This window comes from Mytilinidion resinicola (genome assembly GCF_010093595.1).
Source record: "Mytilinidion resinicola strain CBS 304.34 unplaced genomic scaffold BDZ99scaffold_7, whole genome shotgun sequence".
Lineage (NCBI taxonomy): Eukaryota > Fungi > Ascomycota > Dothideomycetes > Mytilinidiales > Mytilinidiaceae > Mytilinidion > Mytilinidion resinicola.
Window position 1 is genome coordinate 1897044 of NW_022985443.1, and position 27855 is coordinate 1924898.

The following is a 27855-nucleotide window of genomic DNA, read 5'->3' on the forward strand; positions in this document are numbered from 1 at the left end:
CTGTCACCTTTCTAACCGTGGCTCCGTACACTTACTCAAAGCAGGGCGGCGAGAATTTTCGCCTGATCACCCTCTAGGAAAGTCCGATGATCCGATCTAGGTACTCATCTCCCACGCGCCTCCCGTCGTTTCAAATGAAAGTGAGCGAGGTGGCAATCGGATTCCCCGCAGTGACATGCACGATATACTAGTCTGAGGGAAGACAGCGTTTGCGAGGATAATGACAGATCCACCCGAGTATTACAATAGAAGCCGCCTTTTGCAATACTTGTATATAGCTTGAAAAGGTCTAGCTATATTCAAGAAGAAGAGGGTAATAGTCAGAATAAACACTGTGACCGTGAACACCGCCCACCACCATAAGCTCGTTGCTTTGCTGAACTCCTTGACATTCATACCGAAGAAGGAGGTTGTAAAGGAGAGGGGAACGAAGATGAAAGCCAGAAACGTCAGTTTCCCGACGCGTTTCGCCTGCTCGATCGCCTTCTTCGACTCTGAGATAGAGACGCTACTCAGAAGTAAGGTGATCGCGTCATTACAGCGTATGTGGAGCTCCTCTGCTTGGGCCAAAAGGTGTTTGAAGTCCTGCTCGAGGCCGTCCGCCGCTACTTTGGCCTTCGTGGAGCCATCGTCTAGTTTTGCTTTTGGCCATTTCGAGTGGTTGGTATTGCGCATGCTATCAAGCACCTGCTGTAGTCTCATTATGTGCTGATACAGAATCTGCTTTGAATACTTTAGATTGGGCAGACTGTCGAAGTCGTGGACGCCCAGCCTTCGAGATGCCACTATCCTGGAAGATAATGAGAGAACTATTATTTCTTACGGTCAGAGACAATTGTGCTTGTTGGTGTAACCCTAAATGAAAGGGTTGTTCGCCCCTCAAATCACTCTGGAATGCGCATGCAGACCATGGCGGACTGACGAAGTCTTGGTGGTGGGGATTGGGTGAAACGAAAAACTGGCGTCATCTTCTTTTCCATCATGACTTCGATATTATCAGCATAGAAGACGACGAGCTGTCCAAACTATCACCTGACCTGGTGCGGCTTCTTACTTTTGAGGCCCTCGACATGACGCATACTTGTTGTAGTCTCAGGAAAGTCAACCTGGACGAAAAACGTTTCGTTACAGATTCCGAGTACAAGGAGCCTTGGAAGTATCGGGTCTACGAGGGTTATGTCATAGGAAATCATGATCCAGAGAGGCTTCAAAAGATCAGATCTGACGACCGAGAGCAGAAAAATGCCCATTTGTTAGACAACCTGATGGAAGAGTTCATCGGACAGAATCGCCCAAAGCCCTCGAAATATTCATTGGGGCTATTGGCGACGGCGCATTTCCGAGCTCTTCGTTGTTAACCCTGAAATCTTAGATGAGACGGAAAGGGTTTTAAGGGATGTGAAAACATGTAAGTTCTACAAGGACCGAGGAAGTATGAAATCCTACTTACTAGGCGCCTTCCAGATGTACTGCCTGAGAGACTTCAAGCTTTTCTTGGCAAGGACTTTGATTTGCTGAGGTCTGATGCTCAAGCTACACCGAAAAATGGAGAGATGGAGGAAGACGATAACACAGGCTCAGTGGAAGATATCAGTGTGTCGCGTTCTTGTAAATTTTGCAATCATAGTGGAAAGCCAAGAGGACGACGGGGACAACGACGATGACGAAGAGGATAGCCTGAAGACAGTGGCGATGAATGAGCATATATCAAGCGTCACTTCTTATGTTTAGGGGGCTAGGGACGAAGGTGCTAGAGGCGAGAGGTGTGAAACTACAGACATTGTAGTCGTAGCTGATCACGTGCAAGTCTCCAAACTTGGACATCTTGATGGTCCTGCATGCTTGAATATTTTCTATAGTAACTGTTCTCCCCAATTGACTCAAGTGGAACCTAACTTGTGTCACTTACATCCTCGGTAGATCACGTGAACAACTTGCTAAGCATGATGCAACTGTACCTCATCCAACGTCAGAACTCCAGGAGATTCTTCCATCAACTTTATTCATGTTCATCCTGCACCAAGAGCCTCAAGGACGTCGCTTTAGCTTTTTTATTATGCTGCTCCGCTGCTCTCCTATCAAGTAGCCCGGGTCCAATAGGATCACTAATACACCTATCAATGTCGTGATCGCACATCATCCGCCGAACCCCGCTGGAGCTCCCGGGCTCCATCGCATTTGTAATTATCACTATACAGGCATCTAAATCTCATCTATATCAACTCATCTCACTGAACTAACATCTCAAACAAACTCGCCCAGATTTTCTCCAGATTTACCTCATCCATTGCAGCATATTAGCTTCTGAAGTCTTGGGTTATCAGAAAGGCCATGTCGGAACCAAAGCAACTGCATCTCACGGCGTTTATGCGACCAGTCAGCTTACATACCGGCGCATGGCGATATCCAGGCTCCTACCCGGACGCCAATTTCAACCTCAAGCACATTACGTCCTTCATCCAAAAGCTAGAAGCGGCCAAATTCGATGCTTTCTTCATGGCGGACCACCTGGCGGTGCTCAACATGCCCGTTGAAGCGCTGAAGCGAAGCCATACCGTGACGTCCTTTGAACCGTTCACGCTGCTCTCGGCACTATCGCAGGTGACGGACAAGATTGGGCTGGCGGCGACCGCTTCGACGACTTATGATGAGCCATATCATATCGCACGGCGTTTCGCGTCGCTGGATCATCTCAGCGATGGTCGTGCGGCCTGGAACATCGTCACGACGGGTAATCCGGAGTCCGCGAAAAACTTCGGCCTCGACGAGCACGTAGAGCACAGTGAGCGCTACAAGCGAGCACGAGAATTTTACGACGTGGTCACCGGCTTATGGGACAGCTTTGCGGATGACGCCTTCATCCGTGACCGAGAAAGCGGTGTCTATTTTGACCCGGAGAAGCTGCACGTGCTAAATCACAAGGGCGACGAGTTGAAGGTAAAGGGCCCGCTGAACATCGCGCGACCCGTTCAGGGTTGGCCCGTGATTGTCCAGGCTGGACAGTCGGAGCCTGGGAGACAGCTGGCCGCCGAAACGGCCGAAGTTGTATTCTGCTCGCCACGAGACTTGGATGCTGCAAAGGCGTTGTACGCAGACATCAAGGGACGAACGAAGGCCGCTGGGCGCGATCCCAACCATCTCAAGATTCTACCGGCGGCTCTTATCGTCATCGGTGATACGGTCGAGGACGCCAAGAACAAGCGGCTCAAGCTCGACACCTTTGTCCATTACGATAGTGCTATTGCTTCGTTGTCCATCGCGCTCGGGAGTGACGCGACTGGATTTGATCCGGACAAGCCATTGCCAGCGGACATTCCGGAGACTAATTCGAGCAAGACCAGCCGTCTTGGTGTTATTCAACTGGCCGAGAAGGACAAGCTGACCGTTCGGCAACTTGCGCAACGCTTGGGTGGCTATTCGGGGCTTGCATTCGTAGGCACGCCTGAGACGGTCGCCGAAGAATTGGAGAAGTGGCTGGCCGAGGACGCAGCCGATGGTTTCACAGTTACCTTCCCATTTTTGCCCCAGGGTTTGGACGACGTCGCTGAACGACTCATACCTGAGTTGCAACGGCGTGGTATTTTCCGTAAAGACTATGAAGGAACGACTTTGAGGGAACATCTCGGACTCCCGCGCCCCAAGAATCAGTTCTTCGGGTGATCGATTGATTATCAGAAGATTGATTTCGATATAATGATAATGCTACAGATGCCTCATGAAAGACGAGAAATATGCGCAGCAATGAGCTAAAAAGATCTTTCAGGAAAAACCATGCAGTCACTAACAGCAACTTTTGACCACATAAAGGCATCGAACCAATGTTTCTATCCGGCCTTTAATCATACTCATCTTGCTTTGGGCTCCAGACATGCAATCGCCTTTCCCTTCATACGATCACCCGCAAGGACGCGTAGATACTAACTGGCGTGTCGGGAAGGTTTTATGTCTTACTATATGAAAAAAGCTACCGCGGTCTAGAATGATATAGGTGCCGTCGGGATCGCCGTATATAAAGACTTTGTTGCGGGGATGCCCCCACGCACCAGGAACGATCGTCAATATTTCGACATCCAACCTCATCAACCCCTGCAAGCATGCAATGGGAGCAACAACCAAAACCGTAACTATGCACTTACGAATGAAGCAGGTGGGAAGCTCTCTGCCGGCCGAATAACCCGGGCATAGCACGACAACACGAGAAAAATTCGATGTGTTGCGCCATTTGGAGGAAGATGGCCGGAGGCGACCACCCATGTTCACGATTGGATTTCCAATGCTACGGACAGCGCGAAGGATCAAGGGACGTCCCCGCTGGAGCAATGCGTGAAGCTCCTTGCGCAGATGTAAGACGCTTCAACTGTGGTAACGCGACTTGCCGATTACCTGTCTCACGGGTCTCTGCTAGCTCTGCCGCAGCGGGAGTATACTGCCATTCACAGGGTTACGCTGCGGGAGTGTACCATCCCCAAGGTTACGCCACGGGAGCACATCGGGGCTTGATTCGACGCTGCGATCCTGCGATCCTGCGATCCTGCGGTCCTGCAACTCGGCGTGGAGGTGCCCATAACCAACAAAACCTCGCCACAAGCGCCTGTTCATCCATGACGCAAGCACACAGAGCTATGAGCATCGCTGTGATCGCCTCAACGGGGCCCTGTAGCGTTTATCTCGCATGTGGGCAAGGATGAGCAGAGTACAAGTTGAACGGTTCTCCCGTCTTCTGGTTCCACTCCCCAGACCTAGGACGAGACAAGATCATCGTGCTCTTTCTGAGCCTCCTCTTTGTCTACAATGTCTCAATTCGACTACGAGAAGAATGCGGCCGAGTCCGATAGGCAAGTCAATGGTGGCGCTTACGACAACACTGCCGTCGTCGGCGACGGCAATCTCAAGTATACCGTCGAGGAGGGCGGGAACACCTCGTTGCCTACATACCAGGAAGCCAGTGGTGCTCCGGTCGAAGTCAAGTCACCACTCGGATACTCCGTTGGATGGGTTACTATTCTGTTCTTGAATCTGAGCAAGATTATTGGGACAGGTATCTTCTCCACGCGTAGGCTGCCTCTCCACTGCAACATGCTAGTTCACTGGAATAATAGCTTATAGCATCAACCATCTTGAGGGGCACTGGCTCCGTCGGCCTTGCCCTCTTCTTCTGGGTAATCGGCTTCCTGATCGCAGCAAGCTCGCTCACTGTGTATCTGGAATTCGCGTCGTACTTCCCCAGCCGATCGGGGGCCGAAGTCGCGTATCTCGAGCAGGCATATCCGCGCCCGAAATATTTCTTCCCGACTGTGTTTGCGGTGCAGACTGTTATCCTTTCTTTCAGTAGCAGTAATGCTATTGGTAAGCCACTTGGTTCTAGTACATGTTCTGCAGCTAATTTGTGCGGCATAGTCCTGGCGCAGTACTTGTTCAAGTTGGCCGGACATACACCGAGTCCGTGGGAGCAGAAAGGCGTTGCTGTTGCTGGGTACACGGTTGCCGTCTTTTGTAAGTACCCCAAACCCTACCCCTCGGCCTCAGCAGAGTTAACTCTTGACATGCAGTTCTAATTTTCAACACCCGCTGGTCTCTCAGGCTGTCCAACGCTATCGGATTCATCAAGCTCCTGACTCTGATCTTGTAAACCTCCCCAAACAATTACCTTTGGTATTTCTCATCTAAACCCCTTTAGCATTGGCATAACCGGCCTAGTCGTCCTCGGCGGCCACACCAGAGTCAAAGATCCCACGGTCAACTTCCGCAACGCCTTCGAAGGTTCCTCTGACGCAACGGCCTACGGCGCTACAAACGCCATCTACAAAGTCATTTTCGCCTATGCCGGGTACGACAACGCCTTCAACCTCGTCAACGAAGTCAAGGTTTGTATCTCCACCTCTATCTCCATCCTCTCCTCGTTAAGCTCCTCCACTAACTCTCCTTAGAATCCCATCAAGACCTTGAGATGGTCCGCCCCCCTCTCCCTCCTCGTGGCCACAATTCTCTATATGCTAGCAAACATCGCCTATTTCTCCGCCGCCACGAAAGAAGAGATCCTCAAGTCCAAGGCTGTCGCCGCGAGCGTGTTCTTCGAGAATGTATTTGGCACTAGCGGGGCGGCAAAGGCGCTAAATTTCCTGATCATGCTGAGTGCGTTTGGAAACCTGTTGGCCGTGTTGGTTGGGCAGAGTCGGGTTATCAGGGAGTGTGGGAGGTCAGTTGTGCCCTTTTCCCGCTAGAAACGTCGAGGCGTGGAGGTTGAACCTAACTACGAGCAGACAAGGCGTCCTCCCCTTCACCAAATTCTGGACCTCCACGAAACCTTTCGGAACACCGCTGGGGCCGTATTTCCTGAAATGGGCACTCACGATTCTGATGATTATCGCGCCGCCGGCTGGTGATGCGTTCAATTTCGGTGCGTCCCCATCCCACCCCTCATGACCCTCATTTTCCGCTAACACCCCGCCCTCGCAGTCATCGACCTATCAATCTACCCTAGCTCCTTCTTCCAACTCACCCTCGCTGTCGGCCTGCTCGTCTACCGCTGGCGCCGCAAGCACGTCGGCCTGCCCAAGGCCGAGTACCGCGCCTGGGACGTCGCCGTCTACTTCTGCATCGCCGCGAACCTGTACTCGGTCATCATGCCGTGGTACCCGCCCGCCGGCGGCGCGACCGGCGGCGACGTGAGCTTCTGGTATGCCACGTATTGCGTGGTTGGGATTGGAATGTACGTTTTTGCCCCAGGACCCTACCCCCCGAACTCAAACAGATGGAAGACTAGAATTTTTGTGAGCGATTTGCTAACAGTGGTTATAGTATCATTTTCTGCGGGGTCTATTACTACGTGTGGATCCACGTGTTGCCCAAGTTCGGGAAGTATGAGATTAGGCAGACGGTGCTGGTGTTGGATGAGTCTGGGGCGACGACGCATCAGCTGGTAAGGGTGCCGAATGCGGAGCTGGCGGCGTGGGATGCGGAGCATGATGTTGTGGGAAGAGTGGTGCAGAGGAGGCCTTATGGGGAGGATGAGTCGAAGTAGGGTGTGCTGTGTGTGTTGTGCACAAAGGCGGCAGCAGCTGAGAGCGTAAATGAGGGTTAGAGAAGAGGATGTTATGCGGATGAGGAATGCTTGAATTTGGGGGAAACAGTGCTGTTGAAGGGCGTGGTATTAGTGTGCTTTGTGTGTGCTAAGTCGGGGAAATCTTGAAATGTTCAACGATAGGATGATGTACAGATGTTGGTAAATAAAGTGAAAATACAAACACGTTCAACCGACCGTCCTTGAATGCCGCGCAGCTTTCTTGGGGTACTCCTTAACCGACTTTGCAGATTTTCACCGGTCAATCCAAGCTCACCCAAATCATTGAGACTGGTCCAAAGTAACCTGCTCAGAATGTCTTCCATCGCCTATACTAGCGCTGTCCCCATCTATCTTAATAACCTATCGGTGCGAGGCATGAAAACTCAGACGTAAACTCTTAGTCGCAGTCAACGGTCTGTCCAACTTGTGACTTGGTGGGTAATATATGCTGACAACGAGCATTGGCCTGCAAGTCATGAGATAATGGCGGCAGCAATGAGGGAATGAAAGGACTGGCGCGTTAGCCGACAGGCACTCCAGGTCTGTATTGAACTTCTTGACATATACATGAAACGTTGAGGTTAAGGTGGAGTTTGACTGAGAGAAGAGGAACGGTCCGAGCCGGGATTCGGGATGGCGACTGAGCCAGCCACACGGCCAGCCACTGCAGCTAAGTCGGTCGGCTTCTCCGGGCACTGCGGCTCCGAAATTATCTCCGAACCCTCATCCCCTTCTCTTCCCCTATCACAATGAGTTCCCCTTCCCATTATTAAGCTAGAGCTTTTCGCATTGATTATGAGGAGGGATATACTCTATTGCTTCCTTTACTGAAGCCGAATGACCTATTTCCGAATTCGAAAGGGCGACCTGCTGCCCTCCAGAAAGAGCGATCTGCTACTTCCATAAAGACCAATCCCTCCACCACGCATTCAGCCTTCGTATGCAACCTTCGTCTAGCCCATCTACCTTACCCTTCAGGATCAATCCTCAGAATTACATGAAATCATCTAATTAAGCTTACTACCTGTTCCTTGCCTTCTTCAGCATGCAGATCTACCTCCAGATCATCCGGGTTCAACGTCGGATCATCACGAATGACTAGGGCTTCGGCTTGAAGCATGTCGGCAACTCGCACTTTAGGCTTACTATTGCGTGACTGCGCATAGGATCGCTACAAGTTCGATGGTGAGAGATTATTACGAGCTATCCTTCCAGAGCAGGAAGACCATCGGAGATTTCAACATGGCTCTTTCGACGCTTGACAAGATGAGTTCTGTGATGAGGCTACAGAGCAGACACCATTACGTTGGTTTCACCAGATCGCGGGTGCTCGAGACGTGGGGTTTCCTCCTGATTATATGATACGTTCCCTTAAATTTTGGATTCAAGCCGTACGAAATGGTCCTGGACAACTTACTACATGTTTCACAAAGGACATTACTCTACTGATCTTTAATCTTGTCAAATGCCCCCTCCCAATTATCTATCCTATAATTATGCGTTGCAGATCCTTAGCCATCTCGATAACCAGCTGCAGGTCCCTGCGAGGTTGCCATCCTACCGACGCTAGATCACTACGACCGAGTCAATGTAAGACGACACAAACACGCAAGCAGCATGCCGTTCGTGGAGCGATTTTTGGAAAGCCATCAGATGCTTTCACGAGGTCCCACAGTTTTGCCGCCCATGAACAACTCACTCATCACAAAGGCTTTGTCTGAGAAGTCAAACCCTTTGTTTTCTTGTATACCCACTGGCTTTCTCCTGCATTTTCAGAGCCTTTTCCTTTGTTTGCCATCCAACCGAGTAGCAAAAGTCATCGCGCTCCGAGTTTTCTGTTTTATCTTCTATCACACACACTGAGTTTGCTCAACATTACTTGAACTCTAGTTACTCACCAACATGATCGCGGAATGGCTCCACGAACCTCTCCACGAACGTCTCTCGAAGCGCCAGTAGAGGACCTAACGGCATGTCTTGCATTGGAGCGGCTTGATTCCTACGGTATCATATCCATGGAGGAAGTCGACGATATTGATCTTCCCGAGGAGTTACACCCTTTAGCCCGGCAAGACTGTTTTGATGGGATACCGCCTGAAGTATACAAAAATATGAAACCCGCACTGCAGCTTTTTTCGAAATTTCTAACCTCACAGGCTATAGTGGAATCTTACGTTACAACTATGCTTACCGAGACAGCAAAATACGAGAAGATACAACGAAAGAAAAAGGTCATGGGTGAGACCTTCCTCAACGCAGCGTCATTAAACAAGTGGCTCACGGATCACTTTGACAAGCAAGAAGAGGAGAGTATGCGAAGACTTTACCTTGACCCCGTCGAGATTACGCCAGAGGTCACAGAGCGAACAAGAGAGTATTTAATAAAGCTAGCCAGGTACGTCAGATTCCGGCCCGCGCCAATTGGACATACAAAACGGTTCGCTGCCACAGATCTCAGTGGCGCGAAAAAGGACGAAGTCGAAGGCTACCGTCCAAAGTTGTTCGCGGATATTCCAAACAAAGCAGTGACCAAAATCAACAGCTCTATCCTTGCTTACTTCAAAAAGCCAGGCATCGACAAGGATCCAGCGCTGTATCGGAGAGCATGCTTTCAGCTCGCCGTTACTCTGGGACACGAGATGTCGCACGCTATCAATTTCCTCCGCTTCTCTGGGTCGAGAATCGGTAAGGATTTCGAAGATAAGGAGCACATATTTCACAGCGTCGGCGACCCGCAGGCTGAAGAAGGCAATGCTTGGGAAATGTCCACGTTCGGGTATTTGAATGCATGTTTTCCGGGCACAGAAGACCGTGACGATGTTGTTCCGAATTATGGGCTCAGCGCGCACAACTGGGCGGAGGGTCTAGGAAATGTACCCCATGTCGTCTCTGCTATCCCGATGGCTTACATTAACCAATTCTTCCAGGAAAGTACTTGGGTTGAGATTGAGAGGACTAATGAGATTCCGAAGTTAGATTTGACATCAACGCTACAGGCTAGAGCGACACGTAAGCGTCGTTCCAAGACGCTATTCACATATGAGCTTCTTCCTCCACCTGATCTGCCTGAAACGGTAGGACAGACCAGCACGGCTCAGACCATCGACCCTGCCGAACGAGATCGAAGTTCTCAAGACGAGACAGGAGAGGATGCAACTCGCATAACGAGAAAACGTAAGCGCGAAGGCGAGAACTCTCCAGCCTTCATTAGGAAGCGCACCCAATGCGATGATCGCAAACCAACAAAACGACAGAGAACCGGCGAACCCGTGAAGAGCAAGCAAGAGGCTTTCAACCCCAGGAAATCAATACGACTTCAAAACAACAAAACTAAGAGTTCAACAGCAGGGTCTCCGGAGCGTCCTACGGTCTCTGAATTTACGAACCCTGCGCCGAAAGCGTTGAAGGATGATACGAAAGCATCAAATATATCAACTCCACAGAAAGCTAGTTCTAAGACTATAAAGGATGGGGACTCGACGTCATCTGAGCTTTCTACACCGCTAGACACGGAGTAAGTGTGAAGATGCTTCAAGTACAGCAAAGAAGCAACCGATACAGAGGACAAACGGTTGTTCCCATACATGATACAAAGAAGTATAAAGGTAGGTAAAGCAACTGCAATTGTCACATCTCATGGTATGTAATCTTGAAGATCCAGTACTATATTGTTATTGTATCGTTATTCCTCCTTTGTTCCTTTGTCTTGCTTCGTAACACTGCTATGTATTTGACTCGTGTGCTTCTTCCATGCATTGTCCAGACTGCTAGGTGCTAGAAATGTTTAGTGCTCTCTCCGTACCGTCAATCTTTACAACTTCGTTATATGGTTCTATCGCTATTTAGAAAAGTCTTTCGACATTGTTACTCCTATCTACCGTAAGTTTGATCGAATTTAATCTTTGAGAACCGAAGCCAATGGCTAAAGGGAAGGGGAAGAAGCCAGTGACGGCTACGACTAAAGCCCCCGCAACAATCTCGGCTGGCCCCTCAACTACAGCCGCTTTCCCGGCCTATCCTAAAGAGAACCATAGATGACCGCAATGAACCCAAGTGGAGCATAGCCGATCTTAGAAAGCGTTCCATCATCGAAACTACTCCTGCACTCGCCGCAAGCGATCTAAATGGAAACATACACCCGATCGTAGCTCGGAACCGCTTTCTGAACATCTCGGACGGCAGCGTATACTAATATAGAGCCAGCGTTGCAGTTGGTCACGAGATTTCTCACTACGCCGAGTATCATGGATTGGTTTGTAACGGCGGCTTACTCGGATGAGGCGATGTATCTGAAGCATGACTTTAATAGAACAGCCTCTGATGCTGCAGCTGGAAGCGATGGCAGTGATGGTGACAGAGGCAATGCTACCTCAGGCGAGGTTTCTGCAAATGCTGCCCCAACTGAAAATGCAACTTCTGCTAACACCCCCTCAGAGCCCAACCTCGCCGTCTTCGACGACTCAAGCCGAGACGAAGTCGAGTACGAGGGCAAAACCTACCGCTTCCTCAACCTTCTCAACCACAGAGAGGTGGAAGGCTGGATAACACGCTACGCCGCCAACCCCGCCGTATCAGCTGCGTCCAAGAAGCTCCACCTCGTCCCCGTCGACCTCAAAGCTAACCCCTGCAGGCGCCCAGACACGATCGACTTCCTCCGCCGGCTCGACAAATAGATCATATTTCAGCCAGCCGAGCTCGACGCTATGGGCTACGACTACGCCAACACCCTGCTCGTATATGTCGACGACCATCTCCGCAAACCAGGCGACCCGCTCCCGATCATCCGCAATGAAGCGCGCGAGGCGCGGCTAGCGCAGATCCCAGAAACGTTGCTTATCCGGATCAAGCGGTCATTTTTCGAGTACACGGAAACGCAACGAGACGACATGAGCGAAGCGTTCTACCAGCGCTTCTGCTTTATGCTGGCGTGGTGTCTGGTTCACGAGATCTGCCACGCGGTGTTCGACGTCCGGTTCGCGGGGAGCACGCTGCGGAATTCGCTTCCGGGGGCGAAGATCCGGTATTCGGTTAATGATGTGGAGAAGGAAGACGGGAGGTCTTGGGAGAGGTTTATGTGTGGGTATATTATTGACAGCTTTGAGACGGCGCAGAATCACTCGCTGCCGGTGTGGGGGCTGCAGGCGTATGAGTGGGCGCCGAGTGATAGTGAGAATGTGGATTCGTATGATGTTGGGCCTGTACCTATGACGTGCAGAAACCCCAGAACCAAGTCAACCTAAACTCCGCAGCCCCGTTGAAAGAAGCCTTAGCTCGCATCCCTGTCCACAAGCGCCGTATCGGGGTGAGGACTGTCACCTTTGCGAAACAGTCTGGTTCCGCTTCTCAAGATCTGAAAGACCGGAGACACCAGTAGCAAACTCACCTATACTTATATCCTCCGACTCTGACAAGTCCGGCTCGAACACATCTCAGCAGCCACCAATCAAGGTAGAGAATAGCAAGAAACCCGTGAAAAGAACGCCCAAGAAGACACCTACAACAAATTCGCCTATAAACATATCCTCCGATGAGGCCGAATCCGACGACTCTGGCTCGGACACACCAAAGCAACCACTACAAGAGGGGGGTAAGGGTAAAGAACCCGCGAAAGCGATGACCGTGGAGACGCTGGAGCAATCCCGGAAAGATGGGGCGCCGGCTGAGGAGAACGAAGGTAAGGAAACTGAGCAGCCTGTCCCAATGCAGGAATTGTCACAGTCTTCCGCCTCCCAAAAACGGAAACGAGACGACGGCCCACCAGAAGAGACGGAAGTGCCGGCGCCCAAACGCGGGAAAAGGGACGAGGGTGAGGGTGTAAAGAAAGTAATAGAGCCGACACGGAAATCGACACGCAAGAGGAAGCCAATACAGTTCTTTGGTGAGAAGTCGTAGATGATTGGTTGGTGGTGGTGAATGAGGGTGTTAAAGGTAAGTGCATTAAAAACACCAAAAACTTAATTATTAGAGAAGATGGAAAGGAAAGGTAAGAAGAGCGCAGAGAATAAATTAGTAATCAATTCAAAGTGCAAGGTTAGTAGCCAATATCATCCGCATCATATTAATCCCAGTATTGGTCCTCACGTTGGATGAAGCCAGAAGACCTTTGAATATTATACACTTGCTTGGTGCCATATATTGTACAATTGGGACTGTAGTGAGTCCAGTAAGCATTAACACCAAACCTAATCCCCAGGTAATCCAAACTATGACTGGATGATGAAGCGACGCCGACAGAGCCAAATCTCCAATGTTTCCAAGATTTGGGCGTTACGTGACCATGGCAGAGAGCTGCTTTTCAACTTTGCAAGTTCCACAATCCCGCATAGGGAGAACCAGCGAGGTCATTCATTTCATCAATCTGGGATCCCTCGAAGCATCGTGGTGGTACGTGTCCTTAAGAGCGGGTGGTGGCGGAGGTGGCGCCAAAGCTTCGTCCGTCCCGCCCATCACAGTATCGCCTCCGTTGATTGCTGCAGCGTTCATACCTCCTCGTACAGTGGGAATAGGGATGGTACTTCCCGGCCTAGAGATTGGTGACTCGCCCATAACGATATCTCCGTGGCTGGTCCTTCTAGAATCAACACCACCGCTTCCTCTAAGGCTACCTCTCCTATCCAGAGCTCGCCGATAAGTATCAACGTGCTTCTGTGACCTTTTAGTGTATTCCTCCAGCAACTTCATTGTGTCCATAGATGAGTTTGGGAGCAGAGGAGCGACTAACGAGCCGTCTTCAACTTTGTATGGTGTGCTGATGTTTGCTAGCATGGTCGCGATGCGTGCAGCCTTTTCGTCGTCCTCAGGTTGGCACGTAGCGTTAAGGACGCTCTCGAGCTGGCGTTCTACGTCCTGATTTTGTGTGGACCACGACGCTACGATATTGGCCCTGGGTAGGAAGCGGTGTCAGTGGGACATTGCCGGCTACGAAACATGGAAAATGATGAAGGTGACGTACCGAACTTTCTCGTGATGGACTTCTACATTCGCGATAGCGTCTCGTAGGAAATCATCTCTGTCTTGTAGACCTTCCTCATCCTTATCGAAGCTAGAGAGTTGTGAATATAGAGCAAATAGAAACAAAGGTGAAGAAACATACGGTGGGGCGGGAGCGAAGATAGCTGCGGCTAGAATGTCTTTATCTAGTTTTGCCGCATCACCGTCCGCAACTTGCTGTGGAAGGAAAGATCCCCCAGTCATGTTCTCAGAACGAGAGTTCAACTGGATATTCGATATACGCCTGCCCAGAGTTCTTGCGGGACTCCTAGCAGAGGAAGTTAGCGGAGCGCGCGGAAGAAAGCATTGCTCTAAACTTACTCAACTGCTACGTTTAGAAGTAGTGCTATGTCGGCCGCTTGCCCGCTGGCTGCGGATCCTAGCTGCCCTTGGTTCGTCGTCTCTTTTTGAACTGGATCCACAGCTGAATCTCTACGTGGGGGTGCAACTATCGGTCTCCGATCGTGTTGTTCTCGGTCTACAATTCCCAAGCGGTCTTGCTCTGATGACTTAGCCTGTACCTGAACAGCTGGGTTTGGAGTAAGGTTTCTATTTAGAGATATTAGTCGTATATGGGCAAAGAGGTGAACTATATCACTGACTGCACTGCTTGTCCAGAGGATGAGGTGGCTGCAAGGTCCCTTCGGCGCTTTTCTCTATTCGCAAGCTCTAGATGCGCTTGCTCTGCCGTTCGCTTTTGACCTGCTTCTATAGCCAGTTCTCTGAGTGAGTACACGCTTCGCGATTTTGGCGCACGGTCTCGAGTTATAAAAATCTGGGGAGTCTTCCTTGGCGGTTTTCGGGCCTGATGACCAGCTGGATTGGCCGGATTTCTACTAGAGGGATCAGATATGTATATATAAAGACATATACTATACCACTGACACCACTTCTGGCGTCGAGGGTGGGGGTATAGCTGCACGTGCGACGCACTCTCTAGCAGCAAGTACTAGCTGAGCCTCTGCTGCGCGTTTTCTGGCAGCTCTTCTTGCTCTCTGTGCCACGACGTTCCCCTTACTTCCTCTCGCTCCTCTCGGCATCTTGACGCTGAGGCCCGCCGTGAGCCATATGGTCGATGTAATTGGTGTGTTGTGTTTTTTTGTGTTGTTGCAAACGAGTGGTGGGCTGCGGGGCAAAACACGGGACAACGCGAGCGTGGCGAGGTGGCGAGTTGGGACGCAGAAGATCGGTGGCGCTAGGCCGCTTTAAACGTAGTCGAGATTTCTTCGCGACTCAATCTTCCATCGTCATGGACTTTCAACCACCAACTGCTGACATCACCATCGCCATTATACGCCAGAGCCAGACGCGCTTGGCCATGACCGTATCATGACGGACATATACACTGCCCGCCGCAGTTGCGGGGGCCTATTTATCCCTTATTATGTCCTCCTTTATCACATTTCGGACCTCTATCACGTATCGCACCTTTAGATCATTTTCTTCCTCAATCCGTATAAGATCCTACAGCATGCAAACCATCAAGAATACCCTCGCAGAGAACCTGACCGGAGCTCATTCTCTGGCACCTGAATCGGGCAAATTCTCCCTCGAAGACGTCCCCGATCTCTCTGGAAAGGTCGCTATTGTGACCGGCGGCTCGGAAGGCATTGGGTATGGCTGTACACATACGCTCCTCAGCAAGAATGTCTCCAAACTCTTTATTTTGTCCTTGTCCGAGGATATCGTAGACGACGCAATCTCCGCCATTCGGTCTGAGCTGGGTGACACGGCTGCCGAGAAGGTTCGATGGATGCAGTGCGATCTCAGCGACTGGTCGAAAACCGGCGACGTGGCCTTCCAGATTGCGAAGGAAACCGACAGACTTGACATCCTCATCAACAACGCTGCCAGGGGTATCATGACGGCCCAGCTAGCAAAGAACGGAATAGACCAGCACATGGCCCAGAACCACATCGGACATGTGGTGCTGACGAGCCATCTCCTGCCTTTGTTGAAGAAAACGGCAGAGCAGGGCAATACCGTCCGGATCGTGAATCTGGCATCTAATACTCACGAGAGCGCGCCGAAAGAGACCAAGTTCGAGTCCGTCGAAGAACTGAACAAAGACTACGGAGCAATGGCTCAGTACGGCAGAAGCAAACTCTGCTCCATCCTGTACGCAACATACCTGACACGCCATCTCACCTCGGCCCATCCCGGAATCCTTGCAAACGCTACCCATCCGGGTGTTGTAGAGACCAGACAGAGCAGCGAACATATCTTCGAGCCATATCCACTCGGCGGCTACGCTATGAAGTACGGAATGGCGCCATTCAAGAAGAGCCAGTTCGAGGGTTGCGTGAGCACCATGTTTGCCGCCACGACCACCAAGAAGAGTGGGCAGTACATTTGTCCGCCGGCCATAGTGGAGCCCGGGAGCGAGTTAGCTCGCGACGAGGCATTGTCCGAACAATTGATGAAACTGACGTGGCAGGTGGTTAAGGAGAAGACGCAGGCAGCCTCTGAAGGCTGCCCATTGAAAGAGTACTGAACACAGAAGAGGGGTAGCATTACCATTGGCGGGAAGCATCCCGCTCAAAGCAATATATCTCGGCCCGACATGACAGTCGCCTGAACACTTCCGCACAATCGCAATACGACGTGACCATGAGGCCGTTGCACTTCTCCCCATGGATTGTGATCCTACGGCATCAGTTTACTGCTAATCCAGCCCCCCCTATAACGTGCTTGTCATATGTCCGGATGCGCTCATCGTCATTATTTAAGGCTTGTATGGAGGCTTCTTGCCGGAGATGCTCTGCTTTGGACCGATGCAGTGCTTAGGTCTTTGACTATAGCCTAGATCTCTCGATTGAGTCATTCTGCGGGTATTACGAAGATGAACGGAAGGTCAGTATGAAATCTGGGGGATTGTACTGACATGATCTAGAGGCATTCCAAAGCAATACATGATCCTAGCCCAGTCAGTGTCCCATATTGCACCTCCGTGAGAGGAAATGGGCCACGGAAAGACGTCAGTGGGATCATTCGGGATCTGTATAGCGAGCTGTTCAGCTGGTCCTCCACGAAGGCAAACAACCACACAGATCAGTGACTGCGCGATACGTACAGCTCTTTAGTGCAACTCAACCAGCGCGGGATGAACAACATCTTTCTAGAAGCCGAGTGTGCATGCTGCAGCTAGTAGCGCTCGCAGCGATATTGACCGTGGGTCGTTCGGCTGTACCCGCTTGCCGATAAGTGCAACTCTATTTCAACACCGCCTGCCTTCTTCGGTCGCCAAGTCGACGAACGGCGAGGACGTCGATGACAATCAAGACGGATCTACCGACATCACGGAGTCACGCCTCATCAACACCACCACCGCTTGACGACTCCTGGGTCGCCCGCCAAGCTTACGATCCCTGAGGCGCGTGCCCCAGCCGGGCTCAAATCGGAAGGCTGCTCTGTATCCTCTGTGCTCATCAAGTGCCCGCTGTTAAGGCTTGTCTCGTGGATCCGGATTGAACCGCACGCCGTGCCACAGGACCCTCCCAAGACTCAGACTACCGGTAAGGCTGCTCTACCGTGCGAAGCAAGTAGTTCTAGCCTGCGCCTCAATCGAACCACACAGCGGCCTCTCCGGCCGGGGGTAAAGTCTGGGGATACGAGGCGCAAGTTTCCCTCGCAGCCACAGCTCCGCCCTTCCCGCTGGTGGCGCACCCTAGGAGCGGGTGATGTGAGGAGTAACCCTGTTCTTCTTGTTGAGGGTGTGCCGGCGTCAAACCGTATCGTGTTGTACTCTGTCGTCCCCCCTCATGGCGTGCTCGGTGTTGTGGCGGCAAGTGGCCATTGCCCCGTTTCGGGGAGGTCTGGTACTCTGGAAGCCCCCTCTGCATTTCCCCTAGGCTCTATACACGTAGCTGTCACTGATAGATCAACAGGTACATGATCGCGCAATGGCGAATTACAGCCCCAGGCATCGCCGCGCTGGAGTTGAATGCCGGCCGCCAAGATATACTGCTAGGCCCAAAGCGGCAGGAGCAGACGACCTTCGATAGCGACATCTCACGAGACTGTGACACTGAACTTCATGGCCACACTACTGACTACCACCATGCCAGGGTCCTCCGGCGAGGCCAGTCGGGCAAATGCGTTCTCCGGGCACTCAACGGCCTGTCCAAGGTCTTCCCTTGAAAGAGTATTCTTTGTTCGCCCTTTATGCTAACCTTCCTGTCACCTCAATCGACAAAGGCTGCAATAACTCCAGGGGGTACCATTGCCAGTAGCCGTGTCCCACCATGACCTGATTCGATTTAGCCTCTAGCAATTGGGTTTGGCCTCCCGGTTGACTGCTCACGATGAGGCACGACACGCTAGCGAGGCATCCATCTAAACGGGTCGCCTCGGTCCCCGGATTTTCTAGCATGGAGCGGCCCCTTATCAGACATTTACGCTTACGTATCAACGTTTGCCTCGTCTGAGGCTCCTTCGAAGCTACCTTGTACACCATGCTGAGATCAGAGGATCCCCGTTCTGCAGACCCCCATGAAGCAAGCTCCGGGAAGAAGCTTGCCTCAGCCGTTGGCACTTGGCCGTAACTAACGCATCGGAAATCGACTATTGAAGCGAAGGACTCTTTCGACCAACCAGGAGGTCTAATGTCGTTCCCCAAGCCTACTTCATGCGCGATACAGTCGAGACCTAATTGGCCCTTCTTAGACCCCACTACCCCCCTACTGCTATGCCTCGATCGACATCGTGACATTCCTAGATGGTAAAAATTTAATATATCAGGACAGCCCCCTTCGCAGCCAAGAGACCTTAAGAATGTCCGCGGGCATTTCTCCCACCGCCAAGCACGATGTTTCCTGTATTCCTTGGGCTGATACCTTCAGACCACGGACCACATGCTTATCCTGGCGAGGCTTTTGGTGTGACGGCAGCACCACCTTGCTATTCAAGTGGGTTCCTGGGTGCCACCCCTCTCTTTTCCAAGAAATACCAAGACTTCCGGCGTGGAACGGCGCGGGAGGTCCTCCAGAAGTACAGCCTTTTCAGTCAGCCATGGCGGCATTGTGGTGGCAATCTCGTCAATATGGATATCAGTCGCCTTCTACCTACCTAGTGAGGCAGTACCGTACCCACGTTTTCCCCTTTGCCAATGCTGCCACTTCTAGCCGCCCGGTTCACATCCTGTTTTCAGTTCGTGATGACTTGTAGTTTGGATATGGATGGAGCCATGGGATTGACGTGTCTCCCAACAACTCACACTAGGAAGGTAGCGGCCTTTGGTTATGGCACGTACAACATCACCAGTAACCAAGACTTAGTGGTCATTAAAGTATATAAGATAGCTTTTTCCCACTCATTGTTTCTTCACCCAGCTCAACTCGTCCAGTCTTCAGTCCAACACATCATTGGTTTCGCAGGTCGTCACTCGTCTTCTCCGTCTCCGTCTATCACTTGGTAGCTCCCAGTAATCATGCGCGTCGAATCACTCCTCCTCGCGGTTCTGCCGCTTGCTCTGGCAGCACCAATCATCACTCCCCGGGCTGGATCTGTCATTCCCGGGAAGTACATCGTCAAGCTGAAGAACGGCGCTGCTCAGTCCGTCCTCGAAGAGGCTCTTCAGCTGCTTACCGACGATGCCGATCACGTGTACAGCTTTGGCAGCTACAAGGGCTTCGCCGGGACGTTAACTGATGCGCTCGTCCACGTTATTGCTGCTCTCCCTGATGTAAGCATTGAATTCCTTTCCAGCATTGTCATAGGTCTCTAATACAATGCCAGGTCGAATACGTTGAGAAGGACGCCATCGTCAAGCACCAGACCTATGTCTCCGAAACCGGAGCTCCCTGGGGCCTTGGCCGCATCTCGCACGTCGCTAAGGGCAGCACAACCTACGTCTACGACAGCAGCGCGGGCGCTGGTACCTGCGCCTATGTCATTGACACTGGCATCTACGTCTCACATCCCGAGTTCGAGGGCCGTAAGTCCAATCCCCAACCTCTCTGTACCACTAGTCCCCAGCGCGATTCTAACAGTCTTCAGGTGCGACTTTCCTCGCCAACTACGCCGGCGACGGCTCTAACACTGACGGCAACGGCCACGGCACTCACGTCGCCGGTACCATCGGCTCCAAGACCTATGGTGTGGCTAAGAAGACTAAGCTCTACGCCGTGAAGGTGCTCGACGCCAGCGGAAGTGGTAAGCATCCCCCCTCCCCTTTCCCACCGGAAACATTCTTTGCTAACGACTTCCCAAGGCTCCAACTCCGGCGTCATCGCTGGTATCAACTACGCCGCCAACGACCAAAAGACCCGCTCCGGCTGCGTCGGCACCTCCGTCGCCAACATGTCCCTCGGCGGCTCCAAGTCCACGGCTGTCAACTCCGCCGCCGCCAACGCCATCACAGCCGGCCTGTTCCTGGGCGTTGCCGCTGGAAACGACGGCGCCAATGCTATCAACTACTCTCCGGCTTCTGAACCCACTGTATGCACCGTCGGCGCCACCGATATTAACGACAACATCGCGTCTTTCTCCAACTACGGATCCGTCGTCGATATCTTCGCGCCCGGCGTCAATATTCTGAGCACCTGGAACAACGGCGGCACGAACACGATCTCTGGTACCTCAATGGCGACGCCGCATATTGTCGGTCTTGCGGCTTACCTCATCGGTCTTGAGGGGAAGAGGGCGCCGCAAGCGCTTTGCACTAGGATTCAGACGCTTTCGAACAAGAACAAGATCAGCGGTATCCCGAGTGGGACGGTCAACGACTTGGCGTTCAACGGCAACCCGTCTGGTTAAGCTTTGAAAGCTACGACTGAGGAATGAGCGATGAGTGGTGAGGGATGGGACTGGAGTCAGCTGCTCGTGGACGCATGGGATAGCTGGCTGCAGCTGCTGGAGAGGAGCTGGATGGTGAGAGGGCGAGGCTGCCTTTCCTACTCCAAAAGATTTCACACCTTCTTTTCCTTCCTTACCTGTGCATAACATATTTCGCTTCTGATGAATACATATAACGAGCTCATTCTTTACTTTGGTTCTCCTGACACCCTGCACATCTGGGGTTCTCATCAAATTGTTTCAGAGCTCGTTTCAATTAAGCTCGCAGTCAAAATTAGTACCGAACATCTGTTCCCACTACAAGTAACGACCACAGCCCCGACCACCACAAGCCCAGTCCTCCCTCTCCGCCCGCATACGACACATAGCAACAACATCCCATCAACCCCATCCCCACAATACCCCGCCCACCCCTTCCCCACCCTCCCCAGCGCAACCAGCGTATCCGGTACCGTGCCGCTCGAAACCCACCGCGTCGAACAGTACAACTGCGCGCACTTCCGCACATTCGCCAGCTGACCCCCGCGACCTTCACGCGCTCCGGGCAGGCCGCGGAACTTCTCGCCACGCACCTGCGCGTTGAAACAGGGCAGCAGGAAGGCGCTCTTTATCGGCTTGTCGTAGGCCTACGGGAGCCCGAAGGCGGCCATGTCGCGTTTGCGGCTGAGGGCGAAGTGGCGCAGCAGGATGGCGATGCCGCCGCTTTTGACGTAGAGGCCGACGGCTTTGGCGACGGCCGTAGAGGAGGGGGGCCATTGGGGTTCGGTGTCGAAACCTTGAATTGGGTTCGGCGTGAGAGAGAGGTCTGTAGGGTGCTGTGTACTTTCGGGTTGAAGAAGGGCGGACTCGCGGGGATTTGAGTGGGATGCTTCGCTGAGAACGATGCTATCGTGTAGATTTGAGGTAGTGGTCTCCATGTGGTCAGTGGATCTACGATCTCTTTGTGCAAAGGTTGCAGCAAATTTAGGGGTTTTGCGATAAGTGAAACATGCAGGACATTAAGAGAAGAATGATAAGAATAGATTGGGAGAGGTGCAGACTTTACGTCAAGAGCAAGACCGCAAATTACAACTGTGCCATCACTTGGCCCAGGGCTGTGTAACTGTGCCGCATCGCTATCGTGATGCATAGCCCTCATGGTCGCATATTGGAGACCTCATCTGTAGGCACTCAATTTTTTTGAGCTGAGGAAGATATCTGAAGCTTTCCACATTCTATTTGCTGGTTTGATGAAGTTTGTGGAGTGCAAGACTCTCTGCATGTATTTTAGATACCACGTAGAATAGGCATAGGCGTAGGCGTAAGGGCGAGCGCACTCTCATACTTGCTCGCGACGTGATATTCGATGAAGGTGATAAGACGAAGGAGATACACATTATGCAAAGAAAGGGAAAGGAAAGGAAAGCAGCTATGAAAGTGGATGAAACGCAAGCTTCTGGGCTGATGGAGAGGGGAATCAGGTGGCCTCGCTGAGTTCCCGCCCACCTTCGGACAACACCCTCAAGCCATCTCATCCATCGCATCAGATCTCCAATCCATCAATACAGCCCTAATACTCTCCCTACCCTACGGGATATCGTGCCATGACGCCCTTCCGACGCTCTCAGCAGCACTTTGCATTTCAGTTCAGGTTGGTGTTGTCGGAATAAAATCCTTCGGAGTAGTTGTCGGAATGGATTTATCATCGCCGCCTTTACCAATCCCCACGAAAACCAACGCTCGGCGTAATAAATCAAGACATTTTCCTTACTCCGAGCCACGTTGCCGCGCGTAACAGCTAGTTCTTGGCGTATAGTGACGGGAATGGTGTCATAAGGCCCTGGTATGTAGACGGGTCTATGAGGTTAGCTTTGCTGTTTTGCTTCGAGTGCGTTAGGGCGGGTAGGAGTCAGACACTCCGAGTATATGTACGTTTGAGTCAGTCGATTGAGATGGTCGGGAAGGGGTGTATATAAGGAAGGAGGGATGTTATGGTAAGAAGCATCCATCTAGTTCATCAGCCTTCAATCATCGTCCTAAATTCTCAATTCAACTCGAACATTTCACGCGAATCCAAAACCTTCTCCAAATCACAAGCCTATCAAATCACCGCAACTACTATCCTCAATTACCTCAGAGCAAATCACCGACGATACTCGATCATCATGTCTTCCTACAACACAACCCAATCCAACACTCAACAAGAATCCGCACCCCGCTACAGCACCTCCGGCGGGCCTCCAGCCTACAATCCTTCCGCCACCTCTCTCGCAAGCAAGGATGAGAAATTCAGCGTCCAGGTGACAGAAAAAGGCCGCCCAGGTAAGCACACGCGTCATCTATCAGGCGAGTATAAGACTGACGATCAGCATAGTATCCCAACCACAGTCCATCCAATCACAGTCACCATCGAAACTCAAAGTCGGAACCTCGCGGAGTAATCACCAGGTCAAGGCAGACGAAGCTAGGGCTAGGGCGCATTACTTTTCGCTGAGATAAACTGCTGTGGCGGTATCGGAGACGACTGGGGGCCTTGGTTTCTTTGTCTTTGGGTTAGTGGAGTTGGAGGCGAGGGTTTTTGGATCTAGGGGTTTTGCCTAAGGGATGGAGACGGTTGGGACTGCTTCGAGTCTGGGAAAAGGCTTGAAAATGTAACTGCCACACGTTCCACCTGACTTTCTATCAATCTTGAACGTTTCTAAAATCACTCTTCACTTGATATAGCCCCAATTTCATAAACGAGTGCTTGATACATGTTCTATTTCAAGTGATTTCTGGTTCTGGTGTTGTTGCCTGGAGATGATGCTGACTCTACCGTGGAGCTAATAGTGCCGAGGCACGTTTCAACGCATGGCATATGCGTGTCTATTCATGTTCTGACTTGTTGCTAACTATACCATTTCTGGCGAAGTCTCACTACTGAGAATACACAAGCAAGAACGCGCACTCAACACTTTCGCGGAATTGATCGGGGTCCCAAGTGTTCATCAGCTCGAAAGCTGCGTGTGGACAATCTGAATATCAGGGTCAGTGTCGTGCGCTCCGCAATTAGACAGGGCACTTTCTCACGTTTTGCCACCTTCTCGGCATTGTCGAAGCCTTTGAAGATCAAGCTCTCATGAGGCATCTGATTGCTCAGATAGTACCAAGCGTGCTTTGGATTGTGGAATACGTTGAAGGTCTCAGAAACAACGTGTGGATAGACATTGTCGGTCGCGACGAGATCCGTGTCAACGTCTAGGGAGCTGTAATCGCAGAGAGCGAGTGGCCAGTCTATGACAGGGCCTCTTAAGGGCCGCCAAACGCTTAGAAAGTTAGTTTTAATGCTTCGTTGATCGCTTGAAGGGATTGGCATAGAATTTACTGAATGACCTGGATCCGATTCTCACGCAACAGCTGATTTCCCGCTTCCTCCTTGAATATACGTCGGACTAGGTCGTGAACTCGAGATGTAGGGTAATCTGCATCGTCAGCCACGACAAAAGACTATGACTCGATATGTACTCGCCGACATGGGCACCCTGAATTGGTTGATCGGCGCTCGTGTTGTAGTTTGCTCGCGGAAGTGCTGGAAAGCTTTCGTGTCGGCGACGAATCTGTATTCATTTTAAGTTGAAACCCTTTGAGAGTTCTGATCTAGATTTCAAACGTTTTGTGCTAGAAACACAGCCTCTTTGGCTCCGAGAGAGCGCTTCAAGTAGTCGGCCCCATTGCTTATATAGACTTCCGAAACCTTGCCTGTGTCACCAAAATCTTCATCCGTTAAAGCAGATATCATCTCCGTTGTATATATGAAGCCATTGGTATCCAGACTCAACTTGTCCTGATGGTTTCTCATGTCTCGAAAGCGAATATTTGCGCAAGCGCTTGACACTTAGTTTGTGCGTTTCCCAGGAAGTATCATTGGAAGTGGGAGATTGACGCTGTATGGTTTGGTCGTCTCATAAAGAGGCAAGTTCTTCAAGTGCCAAATTGTGGCATCTACGTCACTACCCATGGTACTGGCTGCGTTCGATTCGTGTTGATGACCGGGTTGAAAGTGAACGAAACGTAGGAGTTGAGGGAAAGTGCGCCAAAAGGGCTGGAAACCAAGCCTTCTCTTTTGACCTCGTCAGGCCGGGCAAGAGCCATATGATCGCTTTAGAGTCCTTCAGTTGCTGATACGTGAACTCAAGAGCAATCTGGGTTTTGCCAGGGCCCCGGGCCCAGAAAGTGCGAACAGCTGCTGCCTCTGGATGCTACAAGGCATAAGCAGCTTTCGCATGCCGTCGAGAATTGAATGCCTGTCAAAGAATCGCAGGTTACCGCCATTTTCACTGTGAGACTGTTCGTGGTCAGAACCTTGGTTGTCTACAAGGGTCGGACTGTGGGATAGCGTTGACAGCGTCAAGGAATCCATATCTTCGCTGGCCGTCGAGTGTGCTGACATAGTCATAATGCGGGCCTAAGTATCCATGTCCATGAGGCAGGTGTCGTGGAAGCCCATACGCGAAAAGGAGAAGGCAAAGGAACTTCGAACAGTTCGAAGTGAATGCATCCCACTCCAAAGTGAAAGCCCGAGGACGAAACAAGCAGATGACTCTTCATCCTCGTGACACTGTCCTTGGCAGCACACATGTCGAGGCCTATCAGCGCCTTACACCGTGTGACCCTCGACAATTCCAACGTGTCGCTGTGAGAAGCACCACCATCGGCAGCTCGCCAGGTTGGCTGCAAGAGTCTGCCGTCCGTGGCCACTCAGGCTGGTGTTTCACGCCCGCAGGTACGCCGCAGAACCGGGGCCCCTATTGGTGTGTTCCCGCTTGGATCTGCCTGCGGAACGGGCAGCAGGCAGGCACATTCCCCTCGGCTGGAAGCGCCAAGCCTGGTCTGTTGACGTTCACTCAACCAACCTTTCACCGCCCACAACATTCAAGTCCAGCATTACTACAAAACACTGCACCAACCCCCCGCCTCACTTCACACAACCTCTCCCTCTCGCCCAAAATGCCGCCCCCCTCAGATCCCCATGCGACGAGTCGGTCTTTCCTGCTGGAACTCCCCACCGAGCTCCGCCTCGCCATCTACGACTTCGCCCTCTCAGATCCCGACTCTATCACCATCACCAGCGCCCCCGTCGCCGGCGACGACCCCAGGGCACCCGATTACATCCCTCGCAACGCGATCCCAGGCCTGCCCGCGCACCACGTCCCGCTCGTGCGCAGCTGCTACGACGCGTCGCTACTCTCCATTATCAACCCCATCTCCGTCGATAAACCCCAAGACTGCGGCTCCAATGGCCACAGCGGCTTCCCACACCCCACCTCCTTTGCGCTGCTGCAGACCAGCCGCCAGATCAACGTAGAAGTCGCCGAGCACATCCGCTTCCGCGCGCCGAAGAGCACAAGCTCAGGGCTCTCCCTATACGCGTCCTACCCGCACGGCCTGCTGGTGCTGAAAGCGCTGTATCCGAGCCTGCTGCGCCAGGCGCGTAGCGTGCATATTTGCGGGTACTATACGCTGAAACCGCAGGAGTCAACAACATCCATCAACTCTTCGAGTTCGTCAATAAGCTCTACGGCCTCGGCCTCGACCTCAATGTCTGCGACTAGCAACGGGTCTGATAGCAGTTCGACTCAGACTTCAGCAGCGGATTTGGCGACCTCCGCCGCCGCCTCGTTCAGGGTCAATATGCAAGGCCGCCGTCCCCGAGTCCGCCTTCCCACGCCGCCGCCTCATCCGGTCCAACATCAGCCGCATCCCGCTGAGACGACGACCCTCGCGGGCTCCGCTATGGCGTCGCTGGTTCGCACGCTGCTCCCGCCTGCACCGACCGCTGGTTCAACCCACCCACTACCTCCGCCTCTATTCAAGAATTTGGAGCTAAGGGTGTATTATCCCGATGAGTGCGCATACTCGCAGGTGTGGTCAGACGATGGCTCGCCAGTCATCGACACGTTGCGGAATACGTCTGGCGGGTTGATCGATATGGAAGTCTGGCGTGGGCGGAGAGGCTGCGGGGTTGCAGTGAAGGTACGGCCGAATCCGGGCGGTCGGGTAGTGAGTACCGTGTGGAGGCGGTTTGAAGACGCGGGCGGGATTGGAGGAAGGGCGAAGGAGGGAATTTGGGTGCTAGGAGAGGACTGGGGGAAGGGCGAGGTTGCTGGTGGGGTGGAGCGGAGATGAGGTTCTTTGTTTGTGGTTGGTGGACGTGCGAGTTGGATGGTTGAGTACATGCGTGCTTGTGGGCATTGTTCTTATGAATAAGCTCAGCCGATGGATGGTTGGAGTGGCACGGTATATACACACTTTTATCTACTCCATTCTTGTTTAAATTACATATCTCTCTATCACCTTCATGAACTACGCACCTGCTGAATTGATTTCTCGTTAAAGTTTTCTACCTTCCCATATTCAATCTTCTCATACTACAAACACTTAGTCTCTGGAATCACCTGACCTCGACGTGCACCGAGCACAGACGCATCCACACGTCTTCTGCTAGCTACAAAATCTCCTCTGCATCTCAGAGCTTCGTCCTCCAGAGGCAGCTTGAGTGAACATCAAAAGATTAATGGAAACTCATCATGTGGGAAGTTAGGAAGCAAAACGTACCCGACCCTTTGTGATATTTCCCGATCACGTGAGGTAAGAATTTGGAGGACAATAGATGTCGATTCTATGTAGGAATCTAGCTAGCCTATATACTTGTAGGAGAGGCCCGTGCAGGCCTAATATACGTTAGATCTACTATAACAAGCGTGCCTACAGTAGATCTATACATCACGTGCCAATATATCACGTGCACGGCGAGCCGAATTATCAACCGAACATCGAGAATTCCACACCTTCACCAATGGAGAAGTCCCGGGTGCTGGATCAAAACGAGGGGTGTTTCTCCATTATGGTTGCTGGTTGCTGTGCTGGCGTCGTCTGCTTGCCCTTCACTGATCGCCTTCTTCGGCAGCTGATGCTGTCTACCGCAATTTTAGTCTACTTCTCTCCATCCTCCCAAAGCGATCACGAGGATCGATCTTCTTTTCACGTTC

General features: G+C 51.9%; 14 protein-coding genes across 14 annotated transcripts; 9 read left to right on the top strand and 5 right to left on the bottom strand.

Moving 5' to 3' along the window:
- Positions 1-240: 240 nt before the first annotated feature.
- Positions 241-702, bottom strand: BDZ99DRAFT_569903 (uncharacterized protein; the record flags this gene model as incomplete). Its single annotated transcript, XM_033727938.1, has 1 exon — positions 241-702. One exon carries the CDS (start codon positions 700-702, stop codon positions 241-243), a length of 462 nt encoding a protein of 153 aa, XP_033578932.1.
- A 1393-nt stretch (positions 703-2095) lies between these two features.
- Positions 2096-3856, top strand: BDZ99DRAFT_461918 (alkanesulfonate monooxygenase). Its single transcript, XM_033719725.1, has one exon. The coding sequence runs from the start codon at positions 2332-2334 to the stop codon at positions 3658-3660; it is 1329 nt and encodes a 442-aa protein (XP_033578933.1). The 5' UTR covers positions 2096-2331; the 3' UTR covers positions 3661-3856.
- Positions 3778-4352, bottom strand: BDZ99DRAFT_284412 (uncharacterized protein). Its single transcript, XM_033714030.1, has one exon. The coding sequence runs from the start codon at positions 4252-4254 to the stop codon at positions 3895-3897; it is 360 nt and encodes a 119-aa protein (XP_033578934.1). The 5' UTR covers positions 4255-4352; the 3' UTR covers positions 3778-3894.
- Positions 4353-4791: 439 nt separating this feature from the next.
- On the top strand, positions 4792-7258 carry BDZ99DRAFT_441018 (high affinity methionine permease; the record flags this gene model as incomplete). Its single annotated transcript, XM_033717742.1, has 9 exons — positions 4792-5053; positions 5107-5346; positions 5398-5493; positions 5550-5625; positions 5678-5864; positions 5928-6196; positions 6261-6397; positions 6457-6709; positions 6799-7258. 9 exons carry the CDS (start codon positions 4792-4794, stop codon positions 7019-7021), a joined length of 1743 nt encoding a protein of 580 aa, XP_033578935.1. The 3' UTR covers positions 7022-7258.
- A 1695-nt stretch (positions 7259-8953) lies between these two features.
- Positions 8954-10878, top strand: BDZ99DRAFT_284659 (uncharacterized protein). The gene is made up of 5 exons (XM_033714033.1): positions 8954-9162; positions 9227-9458; positions 9606-9936; positions 9991-10237; positions 10318-10878. Coding segments are annotated over exons 1-5 (891 nt in total). The 5' UTR covers positions 8954-9161; the 3' UTR covers positions 10398-10878.
- Positions 10879-11289: 411 nt separating this feature from the next.
- BDZ99DRAFT_569908 (uncharacterized protein) lies at positions 11290-12955 on the top strand (the record flags this gene model as incomplete). Its single annotated transcript, XM_033727939.1, has 2 exons — positions 11290-12245; positions 12313-12955. The coding sequence occupies exons 1-2, from the start codon at positions 11767-11769 to the stop codon at positions 12953-12955; spliced, it is 1122 nt and encodes a 373-aa protein (XP_033578937.1). The 5' UTR covers positions 11290-11766.
- Positions 12956-13271: 316 nt separating this feature from the next.
- On the bottom strand, positions 13272-15171 carry BDZ99DRAFT_284623 (uncharacterized protein). Its single transcript, XM_033714032.1, has 7 exons — positions 14939-15171; positions 14656-14886; positions 14375-14602; positions 14157-14321; positions 14016-14105; positions 13785-13946; positions 13272-13708 (listed from the first exon to the last, which is right to left on the bottom strand). The coding sequence occupies exons 1-7, from the start codon at positions 15091-15093 to the stop codon at positions 13543-13545; spliced, it is 1197 nt and encodes a 398-aa protein (XP_033578938.1). The 5' UTR covers positions 15094-15171; the 3' UTR covers positions 13272-13542.
- A 59-nt stretch (positions 15172-15230) lies between these two features.
- Positions 15231-16583, top strand: BDZ99DRAFT_461921 (NAD(P)-binding protein). Its single transcript, XM_033719726.1, has one exon. The coding sequence runs from the start codon at positions 15525-15527 to the stop codon at positions 16545-16547; it is 1023 nt and encodes a 340-aa protein (XP_033578939.1). The 5' UTR covers positions 15231-15524; the 3' UTR covers positions 16548-16583.
- A 312-nt stretch (positions 16584-16895) lies between these two features.
- BDZ99DRAFT_497580 (uncharacterized protein) lies at positions 16896-18193 on the top strand (the record flags this gene model as incomplete). Its single annotated transcript, XM_033723528.1, has 4 exons — positions 16896-16906; positions 16947-16979; positions 17336-17866; positions 17941-18193. The coding sequence occupies 4 exons, from the start codon at positions 16896-16898 to the stop codon at positions 18191-18193; spliced, it is 828 nt and encodes a 275-aa protein (XP_033578940.1).
- BDZ99DRAFT_284693 (uncharacterized protein) lies at positions 18083-19123 on the bottom strand. The gene has a single exon (XM_033714034.1). The coding sequence runs from the start codon at positions 18762-18764 to the stop codon at positions 18216-18218; it is 549 nt and encodes a 182-aa protein (XP_033578941.1). The 5' UTR covers positions 18765-19123; the 3' UTR covers positions 18083-18215.
- A 265-nt stretch (positions 19124-19388) lies between these two features.
- Positions 19389-21115, top strand: BDZ99DRAFT_461924 (subtilisin-like serine protease-like protein PR1A). The gene is made up of 4 exons (XM_033719727.1): positions 19389-19736; positions 19790-19988; positions 20051-20206; positions 20265-21115. The coding sequence occupies exons 1-4, from the start codon at positions 19482-19484 to the stop codon at positions 20807-20809; spliced, it is 1155 nt and encodes a 384-aa protein (XP_033578942.1). The 5' UTR covers positions 19389-19481; the 3' UTR covers positions 20810-21115.
- BDZ99DRAFT_284800 (uncharacterized protein) lies at positions 20911-21421 on the top strand. Its single transcript, XM_033714036.1, has one exon. It carries the CDS (start codon positions 21011-21013, stop codon positions 21365-21367), a length of 357 nt encoding a protein of 118 aa, XP_033578943.1. The 5' UTR covers positions 20911-21010; the 3' UTR covers positions 21368-21421.
- A 2159-nt stretch (positions 21422-23580) lies between these two features.
- BDZ99DRAFT_284733 (uncharacterized protein) lies at positions 23581-24821 on the bottom strand. The gene is made up of 5 exons (XM_033714035.1): positions 24477-24821; positions 24336-24423; positions 24192-24288; positions 23897-24132; positions 23581-23841 (listed from the first exon to the last, which is right to left on the bottom strand). Exons 1-5 carry the CDS (start codon positions 24663-24665, stop codon positions 23744-23746), a joined length of 708 nt encoding a protein of 235 aa, XP_033578944.1. The 5' UTR covers positions 24666-24821; the 3' UTR covers positions 23581-23743.
- Positions 24822-25744: 923 nt separating this feature from the next.
- BDZ99DRAFT_461928 (uncharacterized protein) lies at positions 25745-27304 on the top strand. The gene has a single exon (XM_033719728.1). The coding sequence runs from the start codon at positions 25814-25816 to the stop codon at positions 26990-26992; it is 1179 nt and encodes a 392-aa protein (XP_033578945.1). The 5' UTR covers positions 25745-25813; the 3' UTR covers positions 26993-27304.
- Positions 27305-27855: the final 551 nt, after the last annotated feature.

Excerpts from the sequence above, each read along its gene's own strand:
- BDZ99DRAFT_461918 (XM_033719725.1), top strand. The coding sequence starts at position 2,332 with ATGTCGGAACCAAAGCAACTGCATCTCACGGCGTTTATGCGACCAGTC.
- BDZ99DRAFT_284412 (XM_033714030.1), bottom strand. The coding sequence starts at position 4,254 with ATGGGTGGTCGCCTCCGGCCATCTTCCTCCAAATGGCGCAACACATCG.
- BDZ99DRAFT_284659 (XM_033714033.1), top strand. Across the intron at positions 9,459-9,605 it reads TATTTAATAAAGCTAGCCAG|CTCTATCCTTGCTTACTTCA; the intron begins GTACGTCAGATT and ends CAAAATCAACAG. Across the intron at positions 9,937-9,990 it reads GGGCGGAGGGTCTAGGAAAT|GAAAGTACTTGGGTTGAGAT; the intron begins GTACCCCATGTC and ends CAATTCTTCCAG.
- BDZ99DRAFT_284623 (XM_033714032.1), bottom strand. The coding sequence starts at position 15,093 with ATGCCGAGAGGAGCGAGAGGAAGTAAGGGGAACGTCGTGGCACAGAGA. Across the intron at positions 13,947-14,015 it reads GTCCATCACGAGAAAGTTCG|GGCCAATATCGTAGCGTCGT; the intron begins GTACGTCACCTT and ends CTTCCTACCCAG. Across the intron at positions 13,709-13,784 it reads TACAAAGTTGAAGACGGCTC|AAGCACGTTGATACTTATCG; the intron begins GTTAGTCGCTCC and ends AAAAGGTCACAG.
- BDZ99DRAFT_461921 (XM_033719726.1), top strand. The coding sequence starts at position 15,525 with ATGCAAACCATCAAGAATACCCTCGCAGAGAACCTGACCGGAGCTCAT.
- BDZ99DRAFT_284693 (XM_033714034.1), bottom strand. The coding sequence starts at position 18,764 with ATGTCACGATGTCGATCGAGGCATAGCAGTAGGGGGGTAGTGGGGTCT.
- BDZ99DRAFT_461924 (XM_033719727.1), top strand. The coding sequence starts at position 19,482 with ATGCGCGTCGAATCACTCCTCCTCGCGGTTCTGCCGCTTGCTCTGGCA. Across the intron at positions 19,989-20,050 it reads ACATCCCGAGTTCGAGGGCC|GTGCGACTTTCCTCGCCAAC; the intron begins GTAAGTCCAATC and ends AACAGTCTTCAG. Across the intron at positions 20,207-20,264 it reads GCTCGACGCCAGCGGAAGTG|GCTCCAACTCCGGCGTCATC; the intron begins GTAAGCATCCCC and ends CGACTTCCCAAG.
- BDZ99DRAFT_284800 (XM_033714036.1), top strand. The coding sequence starts at position 21,011 with ATGAATACATATAACGAGCTCATTCTTTACTTTGGTTCTCCTGACACC.
- BDZ99DRAFT_284733 (XM_033714035.1), bottom strand. The coding sequence starts at position 24,665 with ATGAGAAACCATCAGGACAAGTTGAGTCTGGATACCAATGGCTTCATA. Across the intron at positions 24,289-24,335 it reads AATTCAGGGTGCCCATGTCG|ATTACCCTACATCTCGAGTT; the intron begins GCGAGTACATAT and ends CTGACGATGCAG. Across the intron at positions 24,133-24,191 it reads AATCGGATCCAGGTCATTCA|CGTTTGGCGGCCCTTAAGAG; the intron begins GTAAATTCTATG and ends TAACTTTCTAAG.
- BDZ99DRAFT_461928 (XM_033719728.1), top strand. The coding sequence starts at position 25,814 with ATGCCGCCCCCCTCAGATCCCCATGCGACGAGTCGGTCTTTCCTGCTG.